The sequence below is a fragment of the Solanum dulcamara genome, chromosome 8 (genome assembly GCF_947179165.1).
Source record: "Solanum dulcamara chromosome 8, daSolDulc1.2, whole genome shotgun sequence".
NCBI lineage: Eukaryota > Viridiplantae > Streptophyta > Magnoliopsida > Solanales > Solanaceae > Solanum > Solanum dulcamara.
Genome location: NC_077244.1, coordinates 28943230 through 28966508, shown reverse-complemented (window position 1 = coordinate 28966508; position 23279 = coordinate 28943230). Strand labels below are relative to the sequence as shown.

At 37.0% G+C, this 23279-nt stretch overlaps 1 protein-coding gene across 1 annotated transcript in view; it reads right to left on the bottom strand.

Annotated features, from left to right (window-relative positions):
- Positions 1-23279, bottom strand: part of LOC129901438 (uncharacterized) — a 61133-nt gene that overhangs the window by 21673 nt on the left and 16181 nt on the right. The window contains exons 6-11 of the mRNA XM_055976609.1: positions 13875-13948; positions 13070-13184; positions 11765-11875; positions 10015-10091; positions 1413-1479; positions 1213-1278 (exon numbers count right to left, since the gene is read on the bottom strand). Of these exons, the coding sequence (XP_055832584.1) occupies positions 1213-1278; positions 1413-1479; positions 10015-10091; positions 11765-11875; positions 13070-13184; positions 13875-13948 (510 nt within the window). The remainder of the gene's footprint in view (positions 1-1212; positions 1279-1412; positions 1480-10014; positions 10092-11764; positions 11876-13069; positions 13185-13874; positions 13949-23279) is intronic.

Below are 23279 nucleotides of genomic sequence, written 5' to 3'. Positions count from 1 at the left end.
TGCACTTTCTTAGGAGGAAATCTGGTGACTTCAAGGAGTAAAAAACGAAATGTAATAGCCAGATCAAGTGCAGAATCCGAGTTCAGATATATGGCTATGGGAGTTTGTGAGTTGTTATGGTTAAAGATAATCCATGATGATTTGAAGATGAGATGGGAAGGACCTATGAGACTATATTGTGACAATAAATCAACAATAAGTAAAGCTCATAATCCTGTACAAATTGAACTAAGCATATTGAGGTAGATAGACATTTCATTAGGAGAAATTGGATAGCAGACTCATTTGTACACCATTGGTATCTACAAACAGGTGGCTGATGTTTTAACAAAAGGACTGCCAAACAATGTGTTTTAAGATCTAATAAGCAAGCTAGGAATGGAAGATAACCATTCACCCGCTTGAGGGGGAGTGTTGGCTGATAGAGAATTTCTGAGAAGATATACTTCATATCAAGATCTGATCCTCTAAGATCTTAGAATAATTGTCGTAATCTAGAATATCATATCTACAAAAGATCAGGTGGCTGATGTTTTAACAAAAGGACTGCCAAACAATGTGTTTTAAGATCTAATAAGTAAACTGGGAATGGAAGATAACCATTCACCTGCTTGAGGGGATGTGTTGGCTGATAGAGAATTTCCGAGAAGATATTCTTCATATCAAGATCTGATCCTCTAAGATCTTAGAATAATTGTCATAATCTAGAATATCATATCTATGATTCTTTCTCCTTGTGTAATTTATATGATTCTACATATCCCAGATTCCATGGGATTTAGGTGATTTTGTTCCACAATCTCTTATGTATATAATGTCATTTATATGACATAGAAAGATATGAATAAAATTATTCAACTATCTTATTCCACAGAACTGATAACTGATACAGCAGAAGCAGATAAAAGAAGAATAGTTCTTGCATTGTTAACATTTTCTGATTTCCAAAGATTTTGGAGCTTATTTCATATTATCTTTATCATACAAACTCATATCATTTAGACAATTTACGTACAGTTCATGCATGAGCGAGATTATCACTATGAATGCATAGCACGAAAGAAAATATTAGTGTTGACAATTAAAGATAATCATGGTGTCTTCACCTATCATGATAAACCTGTACATGAAATGCACCAGCAAAGAACTCATCCAATGCAAAATATAGCAACAATGTCACCAAAGGAATGCCTTCTATCAACAACAGAGTACCTGTTTCAATTGAGCTTCAATCTCATCTCGTTGTTTCTCCAGTGTAGAAATCTCACCCACTAATTCCTGAAAAACAAGCAAATGAACCCCAAGCCCTTTAGGCCAAGCAATCCCAAAAACCTATATTTGGCATATACTCTTCAACCACCAGTGGTGCAAAAGCACTTTGTTTATAACTTAACATCATGCAAACATGTTACCTCCTCTATTTCACCAACTTCGCTAGTCTTGGCCACACGAAATTTTAGTGCCTCCTCTTTCTGAATTCTGTCAACAGCAAATAGTGATAATAAATCAAATAGCTACATAGATACATATTAAGAATCAAGTAGCAGCAAAAGCACTTCACTCAATTCATTATTAAGTGATGTCATCATTCAACTAGTACTATCACTATTGTCTATCTTTAATGTGATTTTATCTTTTATCTTTTAGTCAGAAATTTGCTCTTATCTATTTAAAAAATAATCTAACCTTTAGTTAGAGATAATGTTCTACTAATCTCCCTCTTCTGAGTATGAAAGTAAAGCATCATAATTGATGAGAGAACAACCGAAACTAGAGCCTTCATACTCTCTAGGATCCGGGCATAAGTCTAAATATATATCTTCCATGTTTCTCCAGATAACTAAATTCTCCTTGAATGAGAATAATATATTGAGATTAGTAATGATGAAAGCCTAGTTATAGGGCAAAGGGAAAAGTAATCAAAATCCATTGTTTAATTATGAGGAAGACGTAGCATTCTGATTTTAACTTCAGTGGGAACTGGCAAGATATGACACAAGTGGAAGAGGAGCAACTAGAAAAACAAAATCTTCCAAAATTTCAACATGTGGTATTACAAGTATTTAAGCAACACCAGGAAACAAAAGGTTTTAACTGATTAAGGTTGGACAGATATAGCAGCAAAATCTTGAAGTTTATTCAGAAAGATATTTACACATCTATGATGGCAAAAACCTTAAGAAAGATGAATATGCACACAGGTGGAAACTATGGAAGAGAGGACGATCAAGAAGAGTAGTCGAAGGAGAAAAATGCAAACAAAGCACCAAACTCTGTTGGTGATTTAAGTGCAGAGCTCAATCAGAGTGTAGACTTCAGTGAAGAAAAGCATCAATGAGGATAAACCAGAAAATACAAATGTAATGCAAGAAAACGTAAATATCTAGACAAACAATAATTATTTGGACAAGAGAATGAAAGAACTATAATTAAGCTATATAGATGCAATTAAATCATGTCAATCAAGTTCAGAAACCATCTTAAATTTTTTATATCTAGATGAAAAAACAATGTATTTATAGGTTTTCTACTAAATTTTAAATTTCTTATTCTTAATCACTAAAAGGCCAATCATGATGTTTTCTTAAAATATAATTTATCACTTACTCAAATATATGTTGTCTAGTGTTTTGCTCTTAAAGATTGAGCCCATCAGTGAAGATGTGCACGACTTACCACCTTGATTCCTACATTAAAGTGCCAACTAAGCTAAGGGAAGCACAAAAAAAGAGTTTCACGAAGTTTAGTAGTTATGTAAGCCTATTTATAGCACAAAGAGAAAAGTAATCAAAATCCGTTGGTTCACAATTATGAGGCAGAGATGTAGCATTCTGATTTTATTTTCAGTGGGAATTGGCAAGTTATGTCACAAGTGGAAGGAGGAGGAGCAACTATACATGAACAAAATCTTCCAAAATTTCAACATGCAGATTTACATGTATTTAAGCAACACCGGGAAACTAAGGGGATGTTTGGTTGGGAAAAAGTTATCCTGGGATCAGTCATCTATCATATATATGGATAACTTAACCCATCACTATAGTCTAAATGAGGGGATAAATAATCCAAGGAGTATCTAATACCTCCAACCAAACGCGTGATAAAATAATCCTGCATTTTATCCCGGGATTATTATACCTTATACCTCACACCAAACGACTCCTAAAGGTCTTAACTGATTAGTCTTAAAATCAATCAGGATGGAGGTTGGACAGACATAGCAACATAATCTTGAAGTTTATTCAGAGAGGGATTTACATATCTATGATGCGACTCCCATAGCAAATGTGGAAGTGAGGATTGATACACACGTCATCTCCAAGAGAGAGAGTTTCAAGTATTTGGGGTGATAATACAAGGAAATTGGGAGATTGATGAGGATGTTAGATATTGTATTGGAGCGGGGCGGATCAAATGAAGGCATGCATCTGGTGTCTTGTGAAATAAGAATGTGACACAAAGCCTTAAAAGTAAGTTTTATAAAGTGGTAGTCAGACTAGCTATGGTGTAAGGGGCATAATGTAGGTCGAACAGGAACTCGCACATCTAGAAAATGAAAGTAGTGTAAATGAGAAGTTCAGTCAGATGTGTGAGTATATTAGGAGAGATGGAGAAGGAGGGAATGGCCTCATGGTGGACAAAATGAGGGAGGCGAGGCTGAGATAATTCGAGCATGTGAAGAAGAGATGCACAGATGCCCTGGTGAGAAGGATATAGAGGTTGGCTATAGTGGGTACGAGAAGAGGTAGTTTAGGCCGAAGAAGTATTGGAGAGAGGTAATTAGATAAGAGATGAAACTAATAGAAAAATTTGTAGGTCGAGATTAGGATAGAAGGTTAATAATTAGTCGAGCTTCTCTAGTTTCCTTATCAGTATTGTTTTTAGTACTCTTCTACTATCTTATTCTTCAATTTTGTTGTCTCCTTGGCTTTAGTTATCATATATTTGTTGTTTCTACTATTGTCTTTGTAGACACGTAATTTTTGACCAAATCTGAGGTTTAACACTATTTTATGTGCCTAAATATTTCTTTTAGATCTAAATAAAATAGATATTTTAATTTTTATCTTATTTTTAGTAAGTTTATTTTAAAAGATTTGAAAACTACAAAAATAGAATAACTCTTTAGGCTAAGTTTTATTTTCAATTTCTTCAAAAGAAAATTAACAAAAAATATATGGTTCTTTTAATTTTGATTTTATAAATAAGCAAATGTTTCTTAATTATATTTTTAGATTAGCTATTTAACTTTTCTTATATTTTTATTAGTTTAAAACAGTTAGCTAATATTTTTGTCATTATATATATATATAGATATATATATTAGGCTTAAGTCATCTACGACTCCTTAAAGTTGTCCACATATTTCACTTAGACATCTCAACTAGGAGTATTACCTATTGAACACTTTTAACTATTCAAAACTTGTTCCTATTAGACATTTTTCGATACTCAGCAAAAATATATAAAGTGTGTGTGATACACTCGCGATGACATGGCAAAATAACTAATTAGAAGCTGACATGTGGCACTTGGCCCCAAAAATTATAGAAAATGATTTTTATATTAAAAATAAAAATTATTTCAAATACATTTTCAATCTTTCTTTTATAAAATAAAAAATTGAAAATAACAACACATTTTACCCAGCCCCACCATACCCCACCCACTTTCTTCTTCATTTTTTCCCTGCAACATTTCCTTTCCCAAATCACAAAACTCAACTTCTTCTAAAATTACTTGCAAATTCAATTTTTAAAAAAATATATATTTCATGCCTAATATGTGAGAGAAAGATATAGAGAGAGATTGGTATAGGAGTGATGAAGAAATGGAGTTTGTTGATGGATAATCATTTCGAAATCGACTGCAAAGAGAGATCAACAGGACCCAAATTAATTTTATCAAATTCTCTAATATCATTTTGATAAGTTTAATGGATTTACATTTTAATTTGAGGGGTGATGTTTGTTCGTAGTGGTCGAAAATGGCGATGGCCGAACGTGTGCTAATTTTTTTTACTCCGATGTTCTTTCTTCTTTGTTTATGCAGATCTAATTAGTTGACTAAAAAATGGACACAAGATGCAGTTGGCTTTGAAAACCTAAATGAGGTGAAGAAGACGATTGAAAGTTGGGGGTGGGTTGGGGGCTTTTTCTTTTTTAGATTAAGAAATTATTACTTTTAAAAAATCTTTTACGTTATTTACAATGCCAAATGTCAATAGAAAAAGAAAAAGAGTAAGATTTTTCAATAAAAATAAATATTATTCCAAATATCTTCACGCCCTAAATGAAAGTGAAGAACACTTTTTTTGCCACATCAACATTTTGTGTTTAATAGGTACACGTTTTGAACAATTTAGGTGTTCAATAAGTAATAAGTAATACTTCTAGTTGAGGTGCCTAAGTGAAATATGCGGACAACTTTAAGGGTCCGTAGATGCAGTGGTGGACCCAGGATTTTTAATAAGGGGGTTCAAAATCTAAAAAAGTAGATACACGAACTAGCCGAAGGGGGTTCAACATCTACTATTTATACATAAAAAATATTTTAACCATGTATAAATAGTATAATTTTTCGCCGAAGGGGGTTCGGATGAACCCCCTAATTACATGCTAGATCCGCCCCTGCGTAGATGGCTTAAGCCTGTATTTTAATTAAGAAAAGAAAAACAAAAACAATAATAAACCTCACCCACCTTTTTCCCTTATTTTCCTCCCACACTTCACCATGCACACTCCCTTCAACCACCTTAATCTACTCATCCTCACATCTCACACCTATATACTCCATTCTCCCTCACAAACCAAGAAAAGGAGGACAGCCACTCAAGAATCAGCAAGAGAAAACAGAGAAAACAGAGAACACAAAAAAAAAGTGAAAGAAAAAGAAAGCAACAAGAGAAAATAGAGAGCATTCTTGTGAAATTTTGTCAGTTGGAGTCTGAAGTTGGGTTCCCGTTTCTAGTGTCCAGTGACGCGCTCTTGCTTCTGTTTTCAATTAGTCATCACACAGGTTTTTTTAATAAAGTTTCTTAATATTTATTTTTCGTAAATTTATGGTAAATCAAAGCATGAACAAAGTTATTTAAATGGTTTCATGTATTGTCAATATGTAAAGTTGTTTATTTATTAAAGTCTTTTTATGAGTTATATATTTAGTTATTCGAGAACTTATATTTGTGCATATATTAATTTTAGATCATTTTACATTTATAATTTTGATTCAATAAAACATGAACATGGTCTTTTCCCTATTTGTTCAATGAAAAATATTTGGTTTGATTATTTTGTTTTTTTTAATAAAAAAAATAGGAATTGGAAACTAAATAATATGTGTTAGGCTGTGAATGAAAATAGATATTTGACACAAACGGGGATTAGACACGATAAAATATTTTTTTCGATTAAGAATGCGGTTACGCATCTTTTTGAGACACTTAAAAAATTTCAAAGATGCGGTGACGCACCTTAGCCAAATCGTTTTAATAATTAACTTTTTTTTAATTTAGATTAAGAGGTCTAGATATAGAATATTAGGTGTAATGCACTCGAGAGAAAAAAGCAGTTATGCTTCTAAGTTATTGTATGTCAAGAACATGAATGTGGTTACGCATCTGAGCTGAGACCAATAAAAGTCAACAATAAAAAATGTGAGAAAAACAGTAGTCTATAATAATATATCCAAAATAGTTTAAGATAAGTATAAGTCGATAAAAGGGATCGTGCTAAAACCATAGGACTTGAGGGGTGCCTAATACCTTCTCCTCGGTCAACAGAATGCCTTACCTGAATTTCTAGTTCGCAGATCAATAAAAAATAAAGAGTCAACTTCCTTTTGATTAGGTATTTAAATAAGATGACTTGGAACACCACAATTCAATTCCAAGTGGCGACTCTGAGTAAATAATAAAATAGTCCCTTTCAATACAGTCACTTAAATTGGAAAAATCCGGACGAAAAAAGGGGTGTGACAGTCTTATCCATTATTTTCAGTATGGCTTCTTCACTATTGTATTTATTTAACATACTTGATATTTGAAATACTTTACTTGAGCTGGAATCTATCGAAAATAGTCTCTCTACTTTCTCAAGATAGGAGTAAGGTTGCGCACACGCCACCCTCCCCAAATTACACTAGTATGTTGTTGTTGATGGCAAAATTTAAAGAGAGATGAAGATGCACACGGGTGGAAACTATGGAAGACAGGTCGATCAAGAAGAGGGCAAAAGAGAAAAATGCAAACAAAGCACCAAACTATGTTGGTGTTTTAAATGCAGAGCTTAATCAAGCGGGGACTTTAGCGAAAAAAGCATCAATGAAGAAAAAACAAAAAAATATTAAGTAATGCAAGAAAATGTAAATATCGAGACGAATGGAAGAACTATAATTAAGCTATATAGATGCAATTAAATCATATTAATAAAGTTCGGAAACCATTTAAAAAAATATTTAGATGAAAAATATAGTTACAGGTTTTCAGTGGCTAGCAATCTCATACTTTCTTAATCATTAAAGGCCAATCATGACGTTTCTTAAAATATAATGGATCACCTACTCAAATATATATTGTCTAGTATTTTTCTCTAAAGTAGATTGAGCCCATCACTGAAGATGTGCATGACTAACCACTTGATGCCTACATTAAAACGCTAAGTAAGCAAGGGGAAGCAAGAAAAATGAGTTTCACTGAGCTTTACAGCTTAAACAAACCTTTAACAAAACTATTAGGAACATCGAAAATCAAAGGTGCAATGACTTGTGATGAATCATTAATTGAAGTAGATGGCTAGTCTGGAAAACCTAGGTCACAGATCCCGAACATAGAATATATTCAAGAATGGCTTTTGTTTTTTTTATAACCGAGAAATCCCCAACACTTGTTGCACATGGTTGAACACTAGGTGGACCATGGCCCCACCCCTCTACACTTCTTAAATTAAAATACCAGACTTTTGTCTGCGGCAGGGCTCGAATCCAGGGTATGAACCTAATCCACACATCACGGGTTGCGCTCTTACCACTAGACCAAAGCCCTGGGAGTTTATAATTTGGACAACCTATTAATATGTTGATAATCTAACACAGCCTAAATAATATTTGATGAATTGATCTGGTATTATAATTCCACTTTTTATTCCTTCTTTCTCCTACCATCTCCCATCATTCTTGTTATTCTCTTCTCCAATTTTTTACTTGGTGATACATTCTATTTTTAAAAACGTCATGATTGAACTTTTAATGATTAAAAATAAGAAATTTAAAATTTAGTATGAGAAAGCTGGCAACTTAAAACCTCTTTCTCTCCCTTTTACTCTTTTCTCTCCCCTCATTCTTTTGTCTCTCCCTTATTCTTCTCTCTTTCTTCGCTTTCTCATCTTCCCTGTCCGTCTACCCTACTTTTTTCCCCGTACTACATAAATTTTGGTATCAAAGCACCACAGGTTTTACCCTTTTCAGCATTATACTCACAATAGAAAATGAGGTGCTGTTCCAAATGGAATCATAAGAAAATTTAAAATAAGACCTTAGAGAGAAACAATCAACTAACTATCTTGAGAACTTGCTCAAACATGAGGTTTTTTTTATATAACCCAGTCAATAGACAGATATAATATAAAAAGCTTCTAGAATGTCTCATTGAAACAAGCAGAAATCATAATCTGATCCACCAACAAGCCAAAACCAGTAACTCGACTAGGCTCTACTATTAACCTGTTAGAGTTCAAGCTGCAAATGGAGGGAATAAGTTCCCTTCTGTCATAAGTTGACAAGCCCACAAATCTTTCAACCAAAAATAATAAGCATTACTTCGTAGAATAATTATATTGATAAATGACTTTAGCCCAGATGAGCAACAAAATTGCTCGTTATCTAGCAATAACCAGAGACAAATGATCTGCCTGTCTTCTTGAAATACAGGATCAACCTTTTACTTAAGCATTAAAAAGGTTGCACTTATATATCCTATATATTTCAACAGTAGTTCATCCTAGTATAAGGAAGTGAAATCCAAACAACCCCCCCCCCCCCCAACTACACTATTTATTTTCCTTCTTTGGTTGAAGTATCAGTCTTTAGGCAGATTCCATTTTAATAACGTTTAGTCCCATGACCAAAGATGGAAATGAAACTATCATCTACAATCCCTCACAAAGATGATGCACTCTCCCCCACACCCAAAAAAGAGGGTTGTTTGCAAACGAAGTAAATTCTTGGTGTAGAAAACTTAGGGGTCGTTTGATAGAGTGTATAAAAAAATAATGTTAAATAGAGTGTGTTAGTAATGTCTGCATTAGTAATGCTAGTATTAGTTATGCTTGCATTAATTATACATAGATTATTTCGTATGCATTGTTTGGTTTGGAGTATTAAAAATAGCATGCATTGCATAAAAATATTTATTTACAAAGATATCCTCCACAATTATGGTGGAAAAGATGTAAAAAGGGTTTTAAGGGGTAATTGGGTCTTTAACCATGCTAATGCATGCATTATATTCCCTTGCATTACTAATACCTTGAAATCCATGGTATTAGTAATACACACCTTAATAGTTAATACACAATAGATTGTATAACTAATGCTTGCATCAGTCATACATAGCATAAAAAAGTGTACCAAACAAGGTATTACTAATATATAGAGCCAATGCATGCATTATTTTTGTTAATACACTCTACCAAATGAGCCCTTACAAGACATGGAACACAGAAGTATAGCATATCTGGTTTGGGGAGACAGCTCTATGTGAGTAATTAAAACTAATTTAGAAGCAAAGAGAATACAGATCCTTTAAAGAGACTCAGGTCTCCCTTTACCAAATGGAAACACAAATAAAATTAAAGATTGCAAGAAAAGTATACAAGGCCAAGATAATGGTACTCCTAGTGATGAAGTGAACAATTTGCCAATATACAAAAGGGACTTCCCTTTTTGGGTAAAATGTGCCACTTAAAAATGGGATTAACTTAACACAAGGACGTAGCAATTGAAATATTTACTTCCAACCTGTGGTCGGAGATCTTCTTTTCAGCTTTTCCGGTGGAGCTAGCAAGAGATTCAGATAAGACTTTCAACTTATCAACCTGCAAACAGTCAAATATTGCTTTAATGTAGCGAAAGATGCAACAAACAATTGATACAAAAGAAGGGATGAACTTTGCTGAAAACAATGCTCCCTGTCTCTCACTAATGTATAAGGGGATCTACCAGTGTTCTTTCCACAAACAATTTTTTATACCAAAACAAATTGCATGAAGCATGTTGCTTTCTAGAACTTGGACACTGAAAAGATATGCTTGATACACACCACAAAGAGAGAAGTCCCTAACAAATACACTCCCTATGATTCAATTTATATTATACTGCTATTATTTGGGGAGTCAAGTAGTTTTTATTTGACTAAAACTTTATAAACATTTGATAAATAGTTTTCGTTATAAAAATTATGATCTGTTGTACTTTTTATGTAGTTTCCAAAAGATTAAATTATTTTAAGAAATTAGGAGATCAATGTCCAACTGAGACAGCAAATTTATGGTTTGACCCTTGAAATCCAATCCCCTTCATCCTTCTTGAAACGGAGGAGTAACAGGAAAGAATGTGATGAACAATGAAAAAGTCTCACATTGGTGGTAATTGAGACAAGTGGTCTACTTATAAAGCTTGAGCAATCCTCCTCTCTTTGAGCTAGTTTTGGGGGTTTGCGCTAAGCCCAAGACCCAATTTTACATGGTATTAGAGCCGGACTCATCTCACCATATGTTGCGCCCAATGTTCAGGGAAGCGTGAAGGGGAAAAAAGCGACAAGACCCCACTTCACGCTTTAAGCAAAGCGTGAAGCAAAGGGCTCGCTTCGTTGAAGTGAAGCATAAGTTAAAAGAAAAAAGACCAAAATAAATAAAGACAATATATATAAGCAAAATTTCTAATTAAAAATTCTAGATGCGTGAAAATCCTAAAGGAAAAGCAGACCAGTAGTCAAACTAAACTGGGTCACTTGAAATAAAAGGTCGCGGCTCTTTTTTCCCCTTTAATCGACTTTTTCAGACTTAAAAAAAATTAAGAATCACTTCCTTTGCTTCGTGCATTGTCACGCTTCAGCCTTCGAAGCGACCGCTTCTCTTCACCTCTATCGCTTCTAGTCTGCGAAGCGTGACTGGTTCGCATCGCTTCGCTTCATCTAAGTGATGAAGCTCTCGCTTTCCTGAACACCGGTTGGGCCCTTCAATTAAATAAGCTCAAGCACCAGATGTCCAGCGCTGGGGTGAGATGGGTTGTTGAAGAATGAAAAAATCCCACATTGGTGGTTTATGAGATGGGCAGTATTTGGGCATTTCTCCTCCATTTGAGATAGCTTTTGCGGTGTGAGTTAGGCCGAAGACCTAATTTTACAAAATATAGTTGTATAAATAGAACACAAAGCCCCACCGGAAACAAAGAATGGGTAGGACTAAGAAAGGCTTAAGATTTATATGAAACTAAAAATTTTCATGAGAAAACAAATTTACAAAGGCATACACACCAATAGTATAAAACTTGACAATGTAGTTCAGGAGTAATGATTTCAATGGAATCTAGACTGTACAAATATGGACATAACATATTATAGAGTGTTTGATTACCAGCCTGATGTAGCAATAACGAACAATATTTCAAAAAAAAAGATGGGCACAATGCGTTTTTCCACAAGATGGGGAACCATAGGTCCTGTTTTTCAGAAAACTACATTGTAAAGTAACAACTTAGAGTGGTGTACCTTCTGAACATGGACTTCAGGAGAGTCCCCATATTTAAGAGCTTTTTTCTTCAGTAGAAGCCCTTCTAATTGGGAGCAGACACGAATATGTGCAAGTGCTTCTTTCAAAGCCTATCAATAAAAAAGAACTGTCGTGTTAAATCATGTTCTATTTCTAATGACAAAACAAAAGGAATTTTTAGCCTATTTAATGAAGTACTAAGTACTTTTTGCTAATTTAAGCTTCTTATCATGTCCATAGGAAAAAGCCCAAAACTCCTTAAATTAAGGCCCTGGGAGAATTCTATTTGTGGTGATGCTGAGAGTTGAGGCACAGTTATTTACCAACCATTTTAAGTACAGATGTCCATTGTTGATGCGACGGGGAAACCTCTCTCTTGCAGTAACCTCATATAAAATTATGAGACCTTACAAAGGTCTACAACTAAAACAAACCATGAATACTTTTTTTTAATAAGTAAAACTAGAACCATGAAAACTTCATTTTAGTAAGTATAACTTTTCCTTGAAAACCATAAAAGTGAGCAAAATAGAATTAAATCTGAAATCTGAAAAGGAGTTAAATATGAAAACTACAAAAGTGAGCTCAAATAGAGTTATGCAATACACTTATGTTATATTTCATGCATGTAAGGCATCTACCTTACTACAGACCATATTTAGAAATCTGAAATAGGAAGTATATTCGTGAATAGGGTGTCAACACACTCGCAAGAACCAGAACAGCAACGGAGGGGAACACCTGGATATCGCACACTTCCCTCTCAATAAAAAACATGTCATTGTCATATATAGCCCAATTACATTCTTCAAATACAGATTAAGACAAGATAACCTATCTGAATTCATGAATTATATCCTCCAAGTAACAAATACATTCACAAGTTTCATAATATAAACTCATTTAACAATTCAATGTCAAATAATTATACAAGAATAGTTTCTTTATAAAGATTACTCAAACAATGGAGAGGAATACCTGAATATCACATACTTTCCTCTCCTTCAAAAATCATGTAATTTAAATATATAGACCAATTATATTCTTCAAATACAGATTAACATTCAAAAATATATGTATGAAATACATTCACTAGTTTCAATAATGTAAACTCAGTTAACCATTCAATGTCAAATAATTGTACAATGATAGTTTCTCTACAAAGTATGTTACTATAATAACTTGCAATTCAAATTAACTTCTTCATGCCATGCTCAATTTGATTATGCCACATAAAATGAAGTTGGAGACAACAGCAAAGCAATACCCTACAAAAATCCAGTTAAATAAGCAATAAGGTTCACCTCTATTGAAGCAACAGTCTCTTGGGACATCACTTCATGACCCTGACCATTTGGGTCCTTTGCTGCTTTTATTTCATCAAGTTTTTTCTTCAACGAGGAGACTTCAGCATCAATTCTGCAAGGCAGAAAGATGAATGATGAAACAATGTTACTTATAACCTCTTCCTGACATGTTTAAACATTTTTTCACAATGTATTCAGTTCAATGCTTATAACAAGTTTGAAAAAGAACTGGGTTCTTTAACTGAGGTCAGTTGTGAATTTCAAGTATGCTATTTTTCGGACATAAGTAGACCACGAACAAATGAAACAACAGAAAATATATGAAACAGTTCCTTGCTCATGATTCAAGAACTTGACTACAACCATTATTCACAAATTGAAGACTTCCTTCCCTTTTTGGATGATTGACGATTTAACACGCTGATATTGCCATTTATTTTGGTATAAGCACTGATTTGCCAGTTACCCCCAAAAAAAATGCAAAATGGAATACCTTTAATTATTTAGTGTTCCATTTTCTACTCTCAGAAAACCTACAATTATGTCTTCATTTGCATTAATGGACAAGGAAGGGAACAAAAAGAAAAAAGGCAATAACTTGGAATATTGTTTTAGATACATTATCATTTTTCTATCATAAAGATCAAATGAGCATAAATTTTCCCCCCTCACCTAAGTAAGACCCTCTTTACTAATCGCATAAAGATTCCAAATTGAAATCAAAGCTCATAATTGGCTCCTGATGGCCAAGTATCAAATACACAAAAATGTAAAGAACGGAAGTGTCCTAACAAGAAATAACCTCCCAAGATCTGCATTAATTTTCAAACCAGTGATAGCACTTTCTGCAAACTGGAGCAGCTCCTCTCGCTTTACCTGCCAAAAGAAAATTATATTTGCAAAGGTAGTAAGCCATGACAGCAAGGATTAGTCTTTTAGATAACATTTTATTATAGAGATGTAAATATTGTTATAACAGAGGAGACAATTCCTAAAAAATTACATAGGTCAGAAAAACAGATTAGGTAAAAGCGGACACTAGAAACAAGTGCAAAATTTGCTTTTGAGAAACGGAATGGAAAGGAGCAAATAGAACTGCATTAATTCCTTGAGACTGGTCAAGACTCAACAGCACATAAAAATATTTGCACATGCGCACAAGCAGATTGTACAACAAAGTATGACAAAGTCTGAAGATTCTCCTAGTGTTCCCACCCACCCCTGTCAACTTTGATCCACAAACGGAAGTGACAGAAAGTGTGCTAGAAATGTGCAAATGAACCTGGAAGAGCCTAAGAATCTCACTGGCCTAGATGGAATACAGATAAAAACATTCAGAATGATCAAAGATGTGGAGAATGTAGGAATCCTAAGTAATGAACTTCAGACATCAAGACCATGGGGAAACTACAACATATCAGATAAAGTGGTCCATACAATGGCTGGCAAGAACTTCTGCAAATAACCCTTATAAGTATTGTGGGGCATCTATAATCAATAAAATAATACACAGAATTTTGAAGGAGATAGAATTTTCCTTTTCAAGATGTCGAGTATTTGGTGTAACAGACATAAAAGCTGGTAGAGATGTTTTTCGATAAAGTAATAAGACCTTTTTTATGTTTGGGAAAAAACAAACGCAGATGAAATACAGATAAAAACATTCTATCCTAAGTAATGAACTTCAGACACCAAGACCATGGGGAAACTACAAAATATCAGACAAAGTGGTCCATAAAGTGGCTGGCAAGAACTTCCGTAAGTAGTCCTTATAAGTATTGTGATAATTTCAAGGAGACAGAATTTTCCCTTTCCACATGTCAAGTATTTGATGAAACAAACATAAAGCTGGTAGAGATATTATTTTTTGATAAAGTAATAGGAATTCTTTTGATGTTTGGACAAAAACAACCACCCGTACACGAGGTATACCAAAGGAAGAAAATCTAGAAAAACATATGGTTTTCTACAAAAGCCACCCAGTCTTCTATACCTACAAGGATCTCATGGGTGCATCAAAAGCAATAAGGAAAGAGAGGCTACTCCTCATTCCTCAAGTGTACTAAATTCATCATCACCTCTTTAAAAGCTCTCCTATTTCTTTGTCTCCACAAAACCCACATAAATGCTACTGGAGATACGTTTCCAACTCTATGCCCTTTCCTCCATCTGACACAATTCCAGTTGGACAACATTACTAGGCACCACCCATTGCACTCCAAACCGTATCAAAACTTCCCACCATAATCTCAAGATAACCCTGAGATAACCCGGCAATGAAGAAGATGGCCAACATGTTCACCCGAGCCCTCGCATATAAACACCAACTCACACAACGAACTTTCTCTTCCTTAAGTTCTCGATCGTCAAAGATCACCCCTCTAGTTGCTAACCAAGTGAGAAAACACACCTTTCTCAAAATTATATGAATCCAAATCGAGCCATAAAGGAAGTTGATACTCCCCGGTCAACATCTTCACATAAAGTGACTTGACAGAAAAACTCCATTGTTCCCGAAACCCCATCTCCACACATCATGTCCCTCCGGTGAGCATCCCTATTTGTGCAGAAAATCTAACAAACTTGGGAATTCTGACTCCCCCCAGTCTTGAAAATTTCACCTAAACTGCAAATACCAATAGACTTTCGCATTTTGTAATCTCCGAAATCATTGGACTATTATCTCATTTTGGCTCGAACTATTGTGTATAAGTTGGGGAATGTAATGTACAAAGCATTATTGTCACACCACTTGTGCCTCCAAGAACTTATTCTCCTCTTTCCCCTACTCTAAATGTCACGTTGCCACTAAATTCTGCTCATACTTTCAAAATATCCTCCACAAACCAAAGTCATATGGCATAGTGACATCTTTAGTTCTCCACCCCAAATTTCCATAACCGATATCCTAGTAAGCCTTGTTAAATACCTTAAGGTCTTTAACTCCAAGTGCACCCCCAACGTTTGGGGGTATAACATTCTCCCACTGCACCAAATGAAACTTCCTGCAACCTTTCCGAAATTCCCCCAACACTGGTTGGAGCATAAAACAAAGACAAAAAGTATGAGCTCGATAAAGTGTTCTTAAGGAGCAGTTCCTTCCCCCCTTTTTTGGACAAATATCTTTTCTTCTAACTCATAAGTCTTTTCTCCGTCTTCTGAAGAACTTGATTCCAAGTTGTTTGATCTTTTTTCAAAACTTCTAGGGACCAAGATAGGTAGTGGGCAGAGCTCCCAATTTATATTTCAAAATTTGTGCCAACGACACAATATCTTCCACCATGTCAAACGGATGCGTCGGAGGGACGTCAAGTGGTTGATATTATCCCTCCTGGACCAGAATTTAGCCCCTTGTTGTTTGAAGAAACCCTCCACTTCAATTGGTATTTTTTCACGAAAAGCAGACATGAGATAAGAAATCCAGATCTTGTTGTTTCTTCAACAATTTCTGATCTCTAGTGGACCTCTCAGTAGGATTCGAACCCAGATGAAGTTCTGACCATCTATTAGAGAAAAAAGAACGAACGCTTGATCATTCAATTGACTCCTTGTTTGATCTTTTTTCAAAACTTCTAGGGACCAAGATAGGTAGTGGGCAGAGCTCCCAATTTATATTTCAAAATTTGTGCCAACGACACAATATCTTCCACCATGTCAAACGGATGCGTCGGAGGGACGTCAAGTGGTTGATATTATCCCTCCTGGACCAGAATTTAGCCCCTTGTTGTTTGAAGAAACCCTCCACTTCAATTGGTATTTTTTCACGAAAAGCAGACATGAGATAAGAAATCTAGATCTTGTTGTTTCTTCAACAATTTCTGATCTCTAGTGGACCTCTCAGTAGGATTCGAACCCAGATGAAGTTCTGACCATCTATTAGAGAAAAAAGAACGAACGCTTGATCATTCAATTGACTCCTTGCTGCCAGTCCGTGCTTGCTGTCATGCTGGCAAAAGCTTGAGACTAAGGCAGGTTTGGAACCCTGTCCTATCACCTTTATGATTTTCGACGGAATGAAAAAGACATATATGGTAGAATCGTAACCATAGAATACGACCCTAATCGAAATGCATACATTTATCTATGGGGATGGTAGCCATTTCATGAATAAAATGTGACCAATTAACGGGTGATCTCGCACTTTCTGAGGTTTATATTGAGTCATGACACCATTCAAAACAACAGTAATTTCTGCCTCATGTATTCAATAGAGACTTGTTAGCATCACAAAAAATATGTCTTTTGTGAATAATCAAATGTGAGATCGGCATGTGCGAAAGACTCAGGCTTGTGCGACCTTTCTGACTATTTCTACCTTCCACCTCTTTTTCCCTTTAGTTATCACATTTCAACTAGTCTTGGTCTTCAGGGAAATCAAACCTAAACTTGTGAGACCCTCCCCAGAGGTTCGCACCTCTGTGTCGTGGTCTGAATCGTGAGATTTTGCTATTTCTATTAACTTTCTAAACCACGCAACCTCTAATTCTGAAATTCTTTGATGTCATTTACCCATGTCGTACCTCGCGATGGGACATAGAGAAAATTCAAGGACTTAAATTTGGTCAAAATCCATTTTGTCAGTGAACCGATTCACTATACTCCTCCAAGTTGGTTCACAAGCCCGAGGGCAAATGTGTCCTTTCACCTTCTTAATAATTTCGCTGTCTCTTAAATTTAAAATTCTTGTTGGCTTCCCTCCTTGGAGACGTTATCGATGATGTCTACATGTAATCATACCTCCATCTTTTAACCATATCATATCCAAAGAATCCCCCACTCTTCCTAACACATTTCCTTCCCTCCCTCTTACCTACTTCCTCAAATCCCCATCCTTCAGAGTCGTAGCAAGTGGTTGATGTTAGTGTTGACTTTAATGATGTATGTGTATTGTGTAGGAAGATCCTAAGTTGGAAGTCAAAAAGGAAAAACCCGTGTAATACCAAGTGAGTAGCTATAGTACAAAAGGAAAAAGGAAGCAAGTCCAAATGAGGCACGACTCATGGTCAGCAGCAATTAAAAGACTCAATTGCTTATGAAATCAATTAAGGAAACAAGTACCAAAGGAAGATCTCAGATCTCGTCAACTAAGGAAGATATCGAGATTAATTGATACTGACATCAATTAAGGAGGATTGAATCGAAAACAATCAAGAACTCAACAATCAAGGAAGAAGTCGGGAAGTAGCCTTCATTGATGGTCCCTCAATCTCGCCGGGAAAGAATCAAATCCAAAGTTGACCAATAGCCAAAAGTTTACGAGTCAATCAAGACTTCACCTTATTCTTGGAAATAGGATCTCCCTTTCCTTTCCTTTTCCAAGGATCAAATCTCTTGGGTTGTCTTCTCTTCTGAAGATCTCCAAATTAGCTGAACATCTTCATCTAAGGCTCTTGAAGAACATAAGTATACAACACGTGTGAACCATTTCACAAGCTCTGCTCTAATTTCACAAGCTCCTTCCCCATTCTTTCTTGGAAAAAAAAGAAAAAAAAGAGAGAATTCATCTAGTAATTGGAACTACATTGTTGAATCCCAAGTTTCAGAAATCTTGAATTTTCAGCAAAACCAAATTGAATAGAAAAAGGGTTGCGGCCAAGAACAGGATAACAAGCTTCGTGCTCTTCGTGAGATCTTTACTAGGCCTGGTGTAAATATTGACGCTTATATTATTCCTTCCCAAGACGCCCATCAGATCTGCCCTGAAAAAGTCTGAAGCAGACAGCAACGGTTCTTTCTTCTCTTTTTCTCCGACGGCTTTTGCTTTGTGCTATTTTATCTTTGATATTTGCAGGAATATGAGTATTTGTTTCCTCTGCAGTTTATAGCTTGCTGGGTTTGGGGTTGTTTTGAATGCACCCCATCTGTTCGATAAATTGTCTAAGAGGGAAAAGAGCTTGTTGGTAAGCCGACGTGAACGGTAACCCCGATGTGAACAGTACTTCCAAAGTGAATAGTGTTTTTCGGCGGCAATCAGGTTCATTTCAACCGGAGTTGGTACCTCCGGTTTTCGATTTCCATATCTTTCCATATCTATTCTTTGTTCTTACATTTGTAATTACATTTTGCTAACTTTAGACCTTAGAATAATTTAGTAGTCCTTACAAGTTTTCATGGCTTTGGGTAGTGATGGTAGATTAGGGTCATGTTCTCGCTCAAGGACGGGGACGAGGGTAAGAAGGGGTAAATAGGTGAAAGGAGCGTCTAGACTGAGAGTAGGTTCTTGGAATATTGAGACGTTAACGGAAAAATCCATAGAACTAGTTAAAATTCTTAAGAACAGGAAGATCAATATAGCCTGTATCCAAGAGACCAAATGGGTAAGTTCTAAAGCTAAGGAGGCAGACGGATATAAGCTTTAGTTCTCTGGTAGATCAAAGTATAGGAATGGGGTAGGCATTTTAGTAGATAGCGATTTAAAGGATCAGTGGTGGAGGTTAGGAGAGTCACTGATAGGATGATGTCGATTACGGTGGTCATTGAAGGGACCACGTTGAACATTATTAGTGCTTATGCACCGCAAGCGGGCCTAGACGAGGAGGTTACGAGGCACTTTTGGGAGGATTTGGACGAATTAGTAGGAGGCATATCGCCTACTGAGAAGCTTTTTGTGGGAGGGGATTTCAATGGGCACATCGGGTCTATTTCGGGAAGGTATGATGATGTGCATGGAGGCTTTGGCTTCGGGGACAGAAATGGAGGTGGAGTCTCACTTTTGGATTTCGCAAGAGCTTTTGGGCTGGTGATAGCTAATTCGAGTTTCCCAAAGAAGGACCATTTGGTAACCTTCCGTAGTTTGGTGGCTAGGACCCAGATAGATTTTCTACTCCTTAGGAAGGATGATAAAGGTCTGTGCAAAGACTGTAAGGTCATTCCGATCGACAACCTAACAACCCGACATAAGCTCTTGGTGATGGATTTAGGGATCAAGATGACGAGGAAGAAGAGGGTCGGGGATGATCGACCCAGGATCAGATGGGGAAGTTTGATCACGGCTAGTGCCCTAGAGATGGGAGAGAAATTGAAGGATATGGGGGCCTGGGATAGTAGTGGGGATGCGACCAGTATGTGGATTAGAACGACTAGTTGTATTAGGGCTGTAGCAAGGGAAGTGTTGGGAGTCTCAACAGGTAGTCGTAGTCGGCATTGAGGGAACTGGTGGTGGAATGGAGAAGTGCAAGTGAAGGTGGAAGCAAAGAAGATGGCGTATGCGAAGTTGATATAAAGCAAGGATGAGGTGGAGAAGTGGACTAATGGGGAACTTTATAAGATAGCGAGGAAGGACGCGAAGTTGGCGGTTTCGACGGCAAAAACAGCAACTTTTGAACACCTTTACGTTGAACTAGAAGAGAAAGGCGGGGATAGGAAATTGTTCAGGCTAGCTAGGGTGCGGGAGAAAAGGGAACGCGATGTGGATCAAGTAAAGTACATTAAGGACGAGCATGAAAAAGTATTGGTAGATGAGACCCTCATTAAACAGAGATGGCAGTCCTACTTCCGTAAACTCTTGAATGAAGAAGGGAACAGAGAGATTGTGTTGGGAGATTAGGAACATACAGGGAGGCGTCACGATTTTGGGTGTTGCAGGAGTATTACGGTCGAGGAGGTTAAGGGTGTTGTTCGTAGGATGCGCTGGAGAAGAGCGACCGGACCTGACGAGGTTCCTGTGGAATTTTGGAAGAGCGCGAGCTCGGTAGGTTTGGAGTGGCTGACTAAGCTATTTAATGTCATTCTTAAGACGGCAACGATGCCCAAAGAATGGAGGTCAAGCGTAATGATCCCCCTATACAAGAACAAGGGGGATATCTAGAGCTGCGTCAACTATAGAGGTATCAAGCTGCTAAGCCATACTATGAAAGTGTGGGAAAGAGTGGTGGAGATGAGGGTGAGGAGAGGAGTGTCTATTTCAGAGAATCAGTTCGGATTTATGCCAGGACGCTCAACTACAGAAGCCATCCATCTTATGAGGAGACTGGTGGAGCAGTAAAGGGAGAGGAAGAAGGACTTGCATAAGGTATTCATTGACCTAGAAAAGGCTTACGATAAAGTTCCACGGGAAATACTGTGGAAATGTCTGGAGGCTAAAGATGTACCGATGGCGTACATTAGGGTGATCAAGGACATGTATGAGGGTGCCAAAACCAGGGTAAGGATAGTAGGAGGGGACTCAGAGCACTTTCCAGTTGTGATGGGGTTGCATCAAGGATCAGCTCTCAGTTCGTTTTTATTTGCCTTGGTTATGGATAAATTGACGCGACAAATTCAAGGTGAGGTGCCATGGTGTATGCTTTTCGCGAACGACATAGTCCTGATCGATGAGACTCGTAGTGGAGTTAACGCTAAGCTGGAGGATTGGAGACATACCTTGGAGTCTAAAAGGTTTAAGCTGAGTAGGACGAAGACAGAGTACTTAGAGTGCAAGTTTAGTGAGACCCTTCAGGAGGTTGGCGCGGAAGTTAGGCTTGGAGACCAGGCCATCCTAAAGAAAAGTAGTTTCAAGTACCTTGGGTCTATCATGCAAGGCAGCGGAGAGATTAACGAGGATGTCACACACCGTATTGGGGCAGGGTGGATGAAATGGAGGTTCGTTTCCGGTGTGCTATGTGACAAGAGGGTGCCACCACAACTTAAGGGCAAGTTCTACAAAGTGGTGGTTAGACCGGCTATGTTATATGGGGCGGAGTGTTGGCCAGTTAAGGTCTCCCGTGTTCAAAAGATGAAAGTTACCGAGATGAGAATGTTGAGATGGATGTGTGGGCATACCAGGAGCGACAGAATTAGAAACGAGGCTATTCAGGACAAGGTAGGAGTGGCCTCGGTGGAAAACAAGATGCAGGAAATGCGATTGAGATGGTTTGGGAATGTGAAGAGGAGAGACCCAGATGTCCCAGCACGGAGGTGAGAGAGGTTGACCGTTGATGGTTTCAGAAGAGGTAGGGATAGGCCGAAGAAATATTGGGGAGAGGTGATTAGACAGGACATGGCACAGCTACAGCTGACCGAGGACTTGACCTTAGATAGGAGGGTGTGGAGGACCCACATTAGGATAGAAGGCTAGTACATAGTCACGGTATTCTATCGTACTAGTAGACGCTTTAGCAAACTATAATTTCTTGTTCTCTGATGTCTGCTATTATCTATTACTTTCCGTAGTTTTCGTACTTTGATTACTCGATTTTATTTGTAGCGCCCCCGTTATTTGCCTTATCATATCGTCTTGAACTTATTAACCTCTTAACTTTGTAGCCTTATCTAACGTCTTTTTATGCTTTATTGAGCCGAGGGTCTCCCGAAAACAGCCGTCCTACCTTGGTAGGAGTAAGATCTGCGTACAATTTACCCTCCCCAGACCCCACGTTGTGGGATTTCACTGGGTTGTTGTTGTTGTATTGTATTTTTGAGTGATTTACTGTGTACTTAAAAAAGATAGGAGAGAAAAATATTGTTGGTGAAGCTTTGTATCAAAAGATTGAAAAGAGATAAAAAGAATTGAGTGTAGACTTAGGAAATATACTCTATAAGCACCATACAAGTACTCAAAAGCCAGAAGAGAATACCCTTGTAACTCAAGGGGATTGCACTAAGATCCATTCCAGATCCAACCAGTATAAAAACATCTGGTGTCATATTTACTTTCAGCACTTTCTTATCTGTCCGAAGTAAATTGAAGTTATTTACTGTTAATCTAGAAGATAGTTGACTGCTGGAAAGAGGAAGTCGACTAGGAAAATATGAAAAAGGTCAATCCCTCCCCCCCCCCCCCCCGCACTTTCAGTCAAAACTCTGGGTGCAACCAGATTTTGAAGCTAGCCTCATCTTCGATGACCATAGAAATAGGTACCTTGCCACACTCTTCCTCACCATAATTCTAGCTCTTTACAAATCATTCAAACTACACACAACATCTACAATTCTCCCACAAAGATTCTCCACCACTTTCTTGAATAAGTCAAAACACCAAAGGTGAACCCGGGGACGCACTAAATCCTCCACCACAGTCTCCGATTAATCATGAATCTTCGCACCGAATATGTTCTGCCCACCCTTCCACCTTCAAAAGATTGTCACCCAACAATCTTCTAACCCCTTGAAGACTTTCGCAGCTTGGCTCTCGTCTACAAAACGAAATAGGAACTGTGAATCACTCAACTGAGTGATCTTCAACCCATTAACCAGATCCCATACTGCAGCAACCCAGCTTCCTGCCGCT